A 13,124-nucleotide genomic window follows, 5' to 3' on the forward strand; every position below is an offset into this window, starting at 1 on the left:
ACTTATCTCCCTTGGGGTAGAAGCCTTGGGCAGATGATCTTTCGAAGATCTATGTTATATAAAAGCCTATGAGAGCATGGATTAATTGGAAAGAAAAAGTATTAGGAAAACATTGCTGTTCATCTAGTTATAAAGGACAAAACTAGAATGACCTCCGGTGAGATTTTTCAGTGAGAAATAATAAGAACATTTACTGAGTTAGCAATAATTATTAACCCCATTTTCCAAAAAAGGAAACAAATATATTGAAGTAACCTGCCCAAGGTCATACAGCTAGTTACTGGGAGCAGCAAGATCCAAGCCCAAGTCGTCCAGACTGTCGAACCTGAGCCTTCACACTGCCCCTTCACACTGCCCAGATTGCCTTTTCTAAGGCTGAGAAAACACTCCATTTTCCACCTTTATCTATTTACCCGCTGCCATGAATGTTGCCTTACTTTTTTTTTTTGTCTTTTTGCCTTTTCTAGGGCCGCTTCCTGCAGCATATGGAGGTTCCCAGGCTAGAGGTCGAATCGGAGCCATAGCCATCGGCCTACACCACAGCCACAGCAACAGGGGATCCGAGCTGCATCTGCGACTTACACCACCGCTCACGGCAACGCCGGATCCTTAACCCACTGAGCAAGGCCAGGGATCGAACCTGCAACCTCATGGTTCCTAGTCGGATGCGTTAACCACTGAGCCACGACAGGAACTCCAGCTGCTTACATTTTATAAAGTATTTATAAAACACAAAATGTTAATTTTTTAAAAGAATCTAACAGTCAAAAAAAATAGAGATGAATCATAAAAAAAGGCTCTCCCATTAAAAAGACCTCTCACATGTCAATCAGCAAGTGTCTGTGGACTATTTCTCATGTACGCAGCAGAAAATATCAGAGTGCGCCAGCCTCACTAGAACCACATCCACAAGACTTCCTCCACTGGAGGTTTATCTTCATGGTACCCCAACCTCTACACAGGGTAAGTTACCCTGCAGCTGAGAAAACCATGGAACAACCAAAAAAAAGCTAGAAAAAAATTATACACTTACTTTTTTATTAGTTTAGAAAGCATGATTATCCCCCCTTCTTCTCTTTAATAATGCCACAATCTGGTAAGAAAAAAAATTAACCCAAAGTCAATGAGATTTTTAAAAATATGTTTCTGCATCCAAAAGGGAAAACTTTACTACAGCGGTAACGTCAAACCTTGACAACACATCAGTAAGGTCAATATTAAAAAACATATCATTGTCCCTCATCCCAAAAAGTCTATATCCTTTTAGATACACAGGTACACACATGCACCTCTCCAGACAGTAAGGCAACAATTTAATTCTATTAGATTTTTGGGACTTACTTCACCTATATATACCAGCTCTAATGCTAAAACCAAGGATGACAGGATAATATACTGGGTGAACGTACATACACACGATAGCAAAAGGCAAAAGGGATACAATATGACAGTATTAATACCAAACAATATAGAATTTAAGACAAAAGTTATAATGGGACAAATTACAGGTCATTATAACCACTATTTACACTCTACAATGAATATAAAGTAGTCAAGCACCTTAATGGATCAACTACCACAAAATTAAGTGCATAAAGCAAAAACTGTTTGAAATATAATAGGGAGAGGACAGAAACACACCTATAGGGAGAGACACACTACTTTCAAAGCTATAATTGGCAAAAAAAATAGCAAAAATAAAGATACAAAGCTCTTAAAGATCTGCAATAGAAAAAATGGTCAAAGAACATCAATAGACAATTCTTAAAACAAGAGGTGAAAGTGCCAATAAGCATAAAAATATGTTCACATTCCCTAAAAATCAAAAACACAGACTAAAGCAGTAATTTTCTTGGTGGATAAATTTTTTAAGTAACAGCATCCATTACTGGAATGGTGTTGGGAATGTAACAATTTTATACACTGGTGGATGGAACGAACACAAATTGGTTTGGGGACTTAACATAAAAGGCCTTCCTTACAGCTAAACATCTCATCCCACAACATTTTTGGTCTTTGGCTTAAAATACAAATCTCATAGCTTTAAATCTGAAATTGTAATGTTTTCAATATTTAAGGACTTAAGTTCCATAGTCAGGCCACCTGATTCTCCACTTACTAGCGATGGCACCTGGGGCAAGTAAGTATTTAACTTCTATCTATAAAATATGGCAATAGTACCCATTTCTTAGGGTTGCTGCAAGGATTAAGTAAACTATGTAATGAACTTAGAACAATGCCTGGGACATTACATGCTCAATAAATATTGGCTTCTGGCACTTGGACTTTTGTGTGTGTGTGTCTTTTTTTTTTTTGCCTTTTCTAGCGCTGCTCCCGCGGCATATGGAGGTTCCCAGGTTAGGGGTCTAGTCAGAGCTGTATCCGCCAGCCTACCTCAGAGCCACTGCAATGCGGGATCTGAGCCACGTCTGCAACCTACACCACAGCTCATGGCAATGCCGGATCCTTAACCCACTGAGCAAGGTCAGAGATCAAACCCACAATCTTATGGTTCCTAATCGGATTCGTTAACCACTGAACCACGATGGAAACTCCTTGGATTTCTTATAAGTAATTTCTTTTTAAGTAATTCACTACCATTTACTGAATTCTCCTAAGGGGACATTTATCATTTCAAATTACCTATACTTTTAAGTACCAAGTTTAGGAGAATCATGTATGATTCAAAAACATATACATATTATCATTACTGTGGCATTAAGGTAACTAAATGCTGACTAAACAACAAAGAGGTACTATGGAAGTTTTTTAAAAACCTTAGGTTTATAACCTGGTGAAGGGCATTACAACTGATGTGTTTTATTCTTTATCTTCAATTATATTTTTTTTTCTACAATGAGCATGTATGAATCTTATGAGAAAAAAAATTTTTAGCAATAAATATCCATTTATCCTCACTGGTTCAGTTATACACCTACTTTCTCTCAAGGACACTTGCCATCTGATTCAATTATGTCCATGAACTCATCAAATTCCATCCTTGGTCAGAGCTTCAGTCACTCAGCTGTATCAGTTCATCTTTTACACTTCATTTTGGAGACAATTCTATTTGGAAATAAATTAGTCTACATCAATAATATTAAGGATTCCTGAGAATAAAAAAAGTCCAACAGATGAAACTTTTTATGACTACAAACAAGTGAGTTTATTCTTGTGTTTTTGTGCTATATTTTTAAAACCTAAAAGAGCTATTACTTTTTCTAACTACATAAAAGCTATATAAAGCTTTTAATTGTTTTATGATTTAGGAAAAGGTAACATGTGTATATGAGCCTATCATTCTGCCTATGATTTCAGAAAGTACATTTTAACCATCAGCCATTTAATTCCCTACAGAAATCAATTCTACCTCTCTCACATAGTTAAGCTCATGCAGGTGGAAATTTTTAACCATTTGTTATATCTTTAATGCGAGGACAGACAAATGTTTGCATAATCTATAACAGGACAGTAAAGGTTTCCGTATGATAGAAATGAAACAGAGAATATGTGAGTTATAACATTTAAATCTAACATTCCAGTGTCTAGATTTCTTCACCAAGGATACAACCACAGGTTAAACAGGGCTAATGAGAATAAAATTTTGCTAGCTATCAGCTATTACTAGGGGTGAGGAGATAAGAGGGAGGATGAATTTGTTAAGTTATAAACAGGATAATTTCTGAAGATGTACTTTACCGACTCCAGTCAGAGATCTCTCTAAACAATGGTTTAAACTTGTCAAATAATTCAGTTTTAATTCAAATTAAAAAACAAAAAAGAAAACCTTCCTTTGACCCTCTAACTCCTTACTTTCACTGAAATTCTTGTCAATACCTCATCTGTGCCATCCCCTACCTGAACACCAAAGTTTGTTTCCAAGCCTGACGCTCCCACAGTGGGGTATATAATTTCACAGCTTCGCATCATTGTGCTCACTGCTCTTCTTCCTGCAATGAATGCCCTTTGAACTACCCATCTGGCCCACGTTCAAGCTTCACTTTTCTTTTTCCCTGACCCCACCCTACACATCTGTGCTCCCACAGCAATTTATAAACACCCATATTATGGCTCTTAACATGCTATAGTATTGTCATTTTATGTCTAGCACTCTTAACATTCTTGAAGGTTATGACTTGACTTTTCTTATTATAGAAATTTTAGAACATTTACAAAATACAATAGCATCACAAAAGTAAATGCAATAGTATCATGACCCAACCAGCTACAATTATTAACACACAACCAATCTTATTTCAACTATACTCCTCACTTACTTCTCCCACCTTCCCACAGATTTTTTTTTGAAGCAAATCCCAGACTTCACACTTCATCTGTAAATAGTGTATTTTTTAACGTTTCTCTGAAAGACAGAACCTCTTTATAAACATAACCACAGTACTACCACTGTCACACTTAAATCTTTTACAGCAATTCCAGAATATCAGCATGAATCTAGTTGGTATTTACATTTCCTTAATTGTCTTAGAAACTTTTAATTTTTTAAATTATTTAATCAGGGTCTAGGAGTTCTCTTCATGGTGTAGCAGAAATGAATCCGACTAGGAACCATGAGCCCTAGCCTGGCTCAGTGGGTTAAGGATCCAGCGTTGCCATGAGCTGTGGTGTAGGCCACAAATGTGGGTAGGATCCCTCATGGCTGTGGCTGTGGCTGTGGCTGGAAGCCGTAGCTCCAATTCAACCCTTAGCCTGGGAACCTCCATGTGACGTGGGTGTGGCCCTAAAAAGACAAAAGACAAATAATCAGGGTCTAATGAAGTCTACCCCTGTGATTATTTAATATTAATATGTCCCTTAAATCTCTTTTAATCTCTAGATTTCTCCTCCACTTTCTTCTTCTTATAATGTGTTTTTGCAGAAACTAGGCCATTTGTTCTAGAGTTTTCCATGAGAATTTTACTCATTGCATCCAAACATTCCTCTGTCCCCTGTATTTTCTGTAAAATGGTGGTTAGATCTAAAGGCCTATCATATCCAGGTGTTTTTTGTTTTTCATTTTTTTTTTTTTTGGCAAGAATAGTAACTTTTTAAAATTATAGTTGACTTACACTGTTTCTTCAATCTCCATTGTACAGCAAAGTGACCCAAGCACACACAGTACAGGGAACTGGGTGTGGTGAGACTAATAATTAGTGGTAATGAATATTTCTATCAGGAGATAAATTACTTTCCATTGTCCTTTCTGAGATATTAGTAGTCACTAATAAATGACTGTCTGAATTCTACAGCCATCAACTCATAACGAGCTACAGAACTGTGATAGGCTAATTCTATCATCCCTTCTTCATCTCTTAGCTCGGGTAAAACACCTTTTATAAAAAAGAAACTTCCCCTTATTGAGTATTTGGTTACCCTGAGAAAAAGCGCAAATGCTTTACTCTTGCTCCTTATATTTTCTGGATCTTAATTCTTTTAAGAAAACATCAGTTCCCTAGCATCCTCCGAAAAGAGCCAAGTTTCCTTTCTTTTTTTGGTAATCATTATCATGAACTTAAGGATTTAAAGATTTCAGTCCACTGTTATATTATCCTTATTGATTATCAAACTGTCCCCGTCATTGGTCAAGTGGGAGCCCCTTCAAGCTGGTTCCCTCCAGAGCGGTGATCTTTGACAACATTCTTATATCAAAGGACACCATGCTCATTTTGCACATTTTCTGCTCCTAACTTGGAATATCCACTTCTTTTTTTTTCTTTTTTTTTTTTTTTGCTTTTTAGGGCTGCACCTGTGGCATATGGAAGTTCCCAGGCTAGGGGTCTAATCAGAGCTACAGCTGCCGTTCTACACCACAGCCATGGCAACGCTGGATCCTTAACCCACTGAGCAAGGCCAGGGATTGAACCCACAACTTCATGGTTCTTAGTTGGATTTGTCTCCACTGTGCTAGGACAGGAACTCTGGAATATCCATTTTCTTCAAAGAGGATTTAATTATTAATCCAGTCATGAGCCTAGCTTATGTGTTTCATAAATGTTTTCCAAACTAAATAAGGCAACTGCCTTATTATCAAACTAATGATTTTAAATTTGAAAAATGTGTATGACATGCATTAAATAAATATACAATTATTATTCCACTCTTATTAAAACAAGTAATTAAAATGCTTGACTACTTATCTTTTAAGTTCCTGGACTCATTATGTACTAGAAGACATACCAAAGCAACTCAATCCTTCTGCTTTGGTATTATAATAAAATTCAACAATTAAAATCAGAATGATGGGGAGTTGCCTGGTGGCGCAGAGGGTAAAGGATCAGGTCTTGACACTGTTATGGCTTGGGTTTCAATCCCTGGCTCAGAAATTTTTGTATGCAGTGGGTGCAGCCCCAAAAATAAAATAAAATTTAAAAAAAATTAAACGCAGAGTTGTGTTTAAAAAAAAAAAATCAGCATGATGACCTTGGCTGAAATCCAAAAGTATAAAAGGGGGCTTATTTACTGTGACCTTTCTTCAAGAATCACAAGAAATAGTACACAGAGAAAACCCTAGGAAGCTGTCTGAATAAAGCTCTAATTAAAGTAAGCATTTTTAATTTAAGGTTAGCATATTTAATGAAAATTAATAAACAATGCTGAATTAAATATCACGAGCATCATGTTTAAACTAAACATAACAATTTGTTATCTTAATTATTCACATTACCCCCAAATCATCAATGTAATAATATTAACATCTTTTCAAACATACACATATCCCTACATGTAAAACACAAATGCCTCATTCTCAAAATCACAACTAAAACAAAATCATATTTAATCCTTTATGCTCTCTAAATAGCTCAAACACTGGCTGCTGGTGGGAACTAAAAGAAGTTTTTTGAAGACTTTTTTTCAGTTGCTATATTTGAAACTCCAAATTCTTTTAAAATACCAATATTTTTTCAGAGACATTGAGAAGATGCTTTAGAACATTTTTGGTGACTGATGTATAAAATTCACTGCCCCATTTTAAGAGTAGCCTAAAGAAAGGGCAGCAAAAAAATAATCACGTGAAACCTCCCAGGTCAGAGATTACTAATACAAGTACAATTTAAAGTGGAACCCTCTTCCGACCTGTCTGCTTGCAATACTGGTTTGCAGTAATTCTGGAATTATAGTCTCTAAATTTTAATTACTACTCAAATTTCCTAATCTGAACTAGATGGAAATGGAACAAGCCTATTCTCATTGTACATATAATTGTGCACATAACTGACTGTACATATAATTGACTAGATCTGAAATAGCATTTACAGTCATTTAATTATCCCTTTCAGAAATCTGAAGCTCCAATTTAGTAATTAAAAATAAATGTAACAAAAATTGTCTTATTTTATAATTAAAAGGTTCAGTTATCTCCAGATTTAGCTAGTAAAGGACTCGCAAATGTATTTTATGCACAATTTATAATTGGGAACTATATTTATTTACGTGTATAAACACATCCCCACTTAGTGAACTCTAAATTCATTGACATACTTATAACCACTCATTGACATATTTTTTCTGAACATTTCTAATATTCAGAATATCTGAAATGCCTTTTTTCTTCCACATAATCTATATATAAGTATAATTTAGCATATTAAGTTAATAATATGCTATATCCACATATTATATAATAAAATATTTATATCCCTCAGTCCATTTCTAATATGTCTCCCGATAAACTTAAATACATGAAGAAAACTATTTATGAAATACACATTTTAAAATTTTTTCCTCAAAGTTGTGCAAATTGTGATCATTTCCATGATGATGAAATGAATGCTTTAAGATTCAATTAGATAGCCATGCCTGGGTTGGGGGTGTAGGGGAAGTAGGGAGAAAAAAGAAAGAAAGATGTATACCTCTTACCTTAAACCAGAATAAATTCTATATATATTAAAGAATTAAATACAAAAAAAATGAAATAGAAAACTAAAAGAAACTAGGGTTTGTTTTTTTTTTTTTCTTTTTGCTTAATATTGCAGAGTGGAAAGGCCATGATAAAACATAAATCTAAAAGTCACAAAATAAAAGGTTTATAAATTCAATTGTATAACCACTTTTGGCATAACAAAAGTCACCATAAACAAAGTCATAAGACAATCAATTAAGAAAGATATTCATATTAAAAAGGCTAATTTCCCTGATATTAAAGGGCTAATTTCCCCGATACAAAGTACATATAAATGAAGAGGAAAGCAATCAGCAACCCAATAGAAAAATGGAAAGAGTAAACTGTTCACAGAAGAGAACATGCAAGGGGCTCCTAAAAATATGAAAAGATGCTTAACTGCATCATCATAAAGAAATACAATTCAAACTATCCTGAGATATCATATTTTCCTATCACACTGGCAAAAATTAAAAATCTGAAAGACAGTAAATAAAAAAGGAGGGAAAAAATAATTCTCGCAGATGACACACAAGGCCATTTACCAACATTCTAAAAAATTACAAATGCACATATCCTTTAACCTAGCAATTCCACTTTTAGGAACTGATCTTACAAGGGTACATACATACATACACACACACTTGAAATATATACAGGCTTATTCATCGCAGCATTGTATATTATGGCAAGATTTGAGGGAAGATCTTCTGAATGGGCCTAGATACTACAGTTTTTAAAAAACAAGGAATAGAGAGCTGAGTGTGCTACCCTTCTATAAAAGATGAATGAATATTTATATTAATATTTGCTTGTATATGCTAAACTCTAGAGGAACATGCAGGCAACTGATAACACCAGTAACCTCTGAAGAACTGAGGGAAGTGCAAGGTAACACCTGGGAGAGAGGCTTTTTGTTGCAAACATTTTTGTTCATTTTAAATATTAAGCCATGCTATATAATATATTCAAAACCAAATAAATAAAAATTTTAAATATTTCTGAAGGCAAAAAGAAAAAAAAAAAAAAGATGCTCAATCACAGCAATACATACACATATGACCAAATCTGACATTAGGGATTATGGTTTATAGACTGAAAAGCATCAGGAACCTATTTCGCCTGTGCATTTATTACACTCTATCAATGCTTGGTTTGGTTTTATCAGTCATCACACTCATTTATTTTCATTTAAATATTTTACAAAAATTATCTGAATATTTAAAACTGAAAGATGTTCACTTTTTCTAAGCAGGTAGGTTTTATTCTTTCATACCATGTATTTCTCTTTGTTTTTATGCTGTTATCTTAAGAAAAATAACAGAATGCTCAGTGCAGTGTGCTAAAGATTGAAGCTCAGAGAGATGCACTTCACCTTCCAAAGGTATTAAATGCAAACTGGCATGCTGATAATACTAGTAACAACTAAATACTTTGCATTTCTAGAAGAGAAAACGGTATAAAATTAAGGTGTATAAACCTCCAGGTGGAATGTGAATCCTGAGAGAAAACCAAACAGGGTAAAATATAGTCAATAAATCTATAAAAGTATATCTTTAAAGCTGAAAACACAACCTGCACTACAAAGAAGTTGTCTTCAACTTCTAGTTAGTAACATATCAATAAATGACGTTTTGGTCATTTATTATTTTAAAAAATAGTATAGAAGTAATTACTCCTTCTAGGGGCTAATAAAAAAAATTCCTGCTTTATTAAACATCAAATCATCAAATACCATGCCATCTGAAGCTACCTTTTTCTTTCTTTCAATTGAGAATTAAAGGGCCTAGTTTTGCCACAATTTCCTTTAAGCCCAAGTAAAATCATCCTTGAAGTAGTCAGGTGGAAAGGCACAATTCTAAATTGACTCAAAAGCCAAAGCAGATTAATTAGTATTCTTATAAAAACTATATAATTATTTGATAAAACCTATGTAAAACTATTAAGGTCCGTTTTACTCACTCCCAATAGACGACCAGGTAGTTTGAGCATTACATCTCCTTTACGTTTCTGACGCTTCAAGACTTTTAAAATAACGTTTATTCTAACAATGTAGAATGTTGATTATATAGCTATTCTTCTAACCTGCCAAATTATCTAAATTCCAGCATCTTCGGTCAGGCTGTTTTTCAAGACTGCTATTCTACTGCCAACTAATGAGAGGCCCTGAGAACTTAGCGTGCACACCGAGGCCAGGATGCAGATCAACGCCGAATGGAGGTCTACACTGGTCTGTCCCACAGGTGAGACTTACACGGGCCCACAGAACAACCACCTTCCCAATTTCACCACCACTTCCAGGATCACCCCCCCCACTTGGGGCTTGTCTTTACAACTATGCCCGATTCCATCTGCCTCACTCAGAAATCAAACTTTCCTAGTGACCCCACGACAGCAGCCAGCACACGACGTCCACCCAGCCGGGCAGCGTTCACCCACGGAAGGTCCGGAGTCCGGAGGGGCGGCGCCGGGTCTGCTGCCCTGCCCACCTGGACTGCGGGGCGCCCAGCCCCCGCCCGGCCCGCAACCCCAGGGACAGAGGGGCGCCGGCCTCCCTTCCGAGCCCTGCGGGGACAACGCGGGCGTCGGGAGTGGGGGCCAGCACGGGAGAAGCGGGCGGCGTTGGGGGGGGGGGGGCGTCGCTGGAAAGGGGCCGGATGGAGGACAACCCAGAAACACCGGCCGGAGGAGGAGGGGGCAATCCAATCCCCAGGGCCAGGAGCTGAGAGACCTGGGGATGAGCGGCAGGGAAGGGGCCGGTCGAGGCCCGGGGGCAGTGGCGGGGAGTCTCAGGGTCTCCGGGGCGACGCAAAGCTCCGGCCTGAGGAGGGAGGAGTCGTCCTCGAACCGGCCCAGCAGGACGTTCGGAGAGAGAGCAGAGCTGAGGAGGACTTCGCGGCTCGCGGGAGGGCAGTACCGGGAGCCCGGGGAGCGCACGGGCCGCGGGACTCACCGCGCTGGCGGGGGCGACCGCGCCGGACGGCGTGGGGCCGGGCGCATCCTGCCTCTTCAGGCGAGACTTAAGGCTTTTCATGTCCCGTCCTGACAGAGCCGCGCCCGCCGAGCGCGGCGCGCCTGATCCGCGCGCGAACCTTAAAAGTCTGCCGTCTGCGAGCTCGCTGAGGAGGCGGCGACGGCACGGGCTGTCCCAGCCCCACCTGCCACCTGGGGGCTCCTGGCGGCAGTCGGCTCCTGGCCCGCGGCGGGGCACCCCTCCCACAGCCAATCCGCCTGCCACCCTGACGGGGATGGGGCCGACCCCGACCAATGGGAATCCGGGAAGGGGGAGGGACTTCCCTTTCAAATTTAATAACACCCTTCCTCTCCCTGTTGGAGGAAAAGTTTGGAACTTAAGCAAGCGGACCGGCGGAGGTAGGCGGCCAGCGGTGTGGAGAGACGAAAGAGGCACGCTGTAGGCCAACGGCGCCCGCCTACCTAGGTGATGGAGCTTGAGGTTTAGAGAGAGCATGGGTTCTAGCATCCACCAGCTCTCATCTTCCCGGGTTGTCCTCCTCTTCCCACCCACGTGCTCTTCCTCAAGTTAAGTTCCCTTCCTCCTTTCTGGTCCCAGAAAGGACTCCCGGTCACCAGCATATACGCCGGCTTTCAGGAACAACTTAGCTGATATTTTACTACACAAATCCCAATATCGGGAAACAACCACACGCATCAAAAACTCCAGAAAAAAACAAACAAAAAAAACGTTCTCTAAGGAATAAGGTGATGGTTGCACAGAAGGACAAATAGTTAAGAAGAGACTTTGAAAGAACGTTATAGAAAATCAAAGCACATGTCAGGTGCTCAATACTTATTTGTTGAGTCCAGAACCACTGCTTTGGAGGGAAGAAGAAGGGGGGAGGGGAGAGTTCATGAAAAATGGCCCACATAGCCAGCGATATAAAAAGCTGTCAAAGAAAAAAAATTAGTCTTTTCTTCCAAAAAAATTTTTGTGTTGAAAAATATTACGGGTAAAAGCATATGATGAGATTAATTCATCCTACCCTGAAATACGGATTAATGAGAATCATTTAAGGGAAGTATGGGTAAGCAGGCAAGTGAGCAATCCCCAATAATTTGTTGTTATGGTGACGTCAAAAATCTTCCTTGAAGTCAGTTTTTCCCAGCAAAAATGTTTACTCTAGCATTCACCCATTTGAAAAGACAAGCAGTCCACATTTCTGACTAACAAAGGACTCTTTTTGTCTGAAAGGTCAGTTGCTTCTTTGGAGTCTCCTTAGAATAACTCAAGGTTTTATTCAAACAGCTTAAGAAAGGTTTCAGAACTCTCTCAGAGTGACAACATTAAAAGATCATGTTAAATCTTAAAGAAAAAAAATAGTAGCAAGGAACTACCTGAGAAAAGCATTAAATTTTCTCTCTTTTTTTTTTTTTTTTTTTTTGTCTTTTTTTTTTTTTGCTATTTCTTCGGCCGCTCCTGCGGCATATGGAGGTTCCCAGGCCAGGGGTCTAATTGGAGCCGTAACCACCGGCCTACACCAGAGCCACAGCAACACGGGATCCGAGCCTCGTCTGCAACCTACACCACAGCTCACGGCAACATTTTCTCTTGATTAGTTCCATGGAAGGAAATTTTCTTTGACTCCTCCTCCTTCCTCAAGACCACAGCCACTGAGTTTTGTTGACTCTTTATAGTGTCTGTAGATGGCTAGTTACTCTGTCCTCACCTGCCACTGCAGAGCCAAAAATCATCTCATACCTGGATATTATAGAAGTTTTCCAACGTGTCACCTGACCTCTAGTCTCACCTCTCCCATCACCAATAAACTACAACCATTATTTAAAATCTTACAAAAGGAGTTACCGTTTTGGCTCAGTGGAAACAAATATGACTAGGATCCATGAGGACCCAGGTTCGATCCCTGGCCTCGCTCAGTGGGTTAAGGATCTGGCATTGCCATCAGCTGTGGTCTAGGTTGCAGATGCAGCTCGGACCTCACATTGCAGTGGCCGTGGTATAGGCCAGCTGCTACAGCTCTGATTTGACCCCTGGCCTGGGAATCTCCATATGCCACAGGTGCAGCCCTAAAAAGACAAAATAAATAAAAACCAAAAGCAATTCAAATGTGAAATAATATTTAAAAAAAAACTTACAAAATATTCCTCCCCTGTTCAAAAACCTTCAGCAGTTTATGAATAAAATTTAACTCCTTTACTTGGCATTTAAGGCTCTACAACATGAACCCAACCCTGTTCTCCAGCTGGCACTCTGAGCAAATAACTCTTC

General features: G+C 38.8%; 1 protein-coding gene across 5 annotated transcripts in view; it reads right to left on the reverse strand.

Moving 5' to 3' along the window:
• The window catches only part of UACA (uveal autoantigen with coiled-coil domains and ankyrin repeats), a 99,521-nt gene extending 88,158 nt beyond the window's left edge, over window positions 1-11,363 (reverse strand). For 2 of the 5 annotated variants that reach the window (XM_021100801.1, XM_003353467.4), the window contains exon 1: window positions 10,833-11,363. In XM_021100801.1, the coding sequence (XP_020956460.1) occupies window positions 10,833-11,360 (528 nt within the window). In that variant the 5' untranslated portion in view covers window positions 11,361-11,363. Of the gene's footprint in view, window positions 1-1,033; window positions 1,094-9,841; window positions 10,684-10,832 lie in introns of those variants that run through there. The other 3 variants (XM_005659879.3, XM_021100807.1, XM_013993354.2) reach the window with 3 other exon arrangements.

The sequence above is a fragment of the Sus scrofa genome, chromosome 1 (genome assembly GCF_000003025.6).
Source record: "Sus scrofa isolate TJ Tabasco breed Duroc chromosome 1, Sscrofa11.1, whole genome shotgun sequence".
Lineage (NCBI taxonomy): Eukaryota > Metazoa > Chordata > Mammalia > Artiodactyla > Suidae > Sus > Sus scrofa.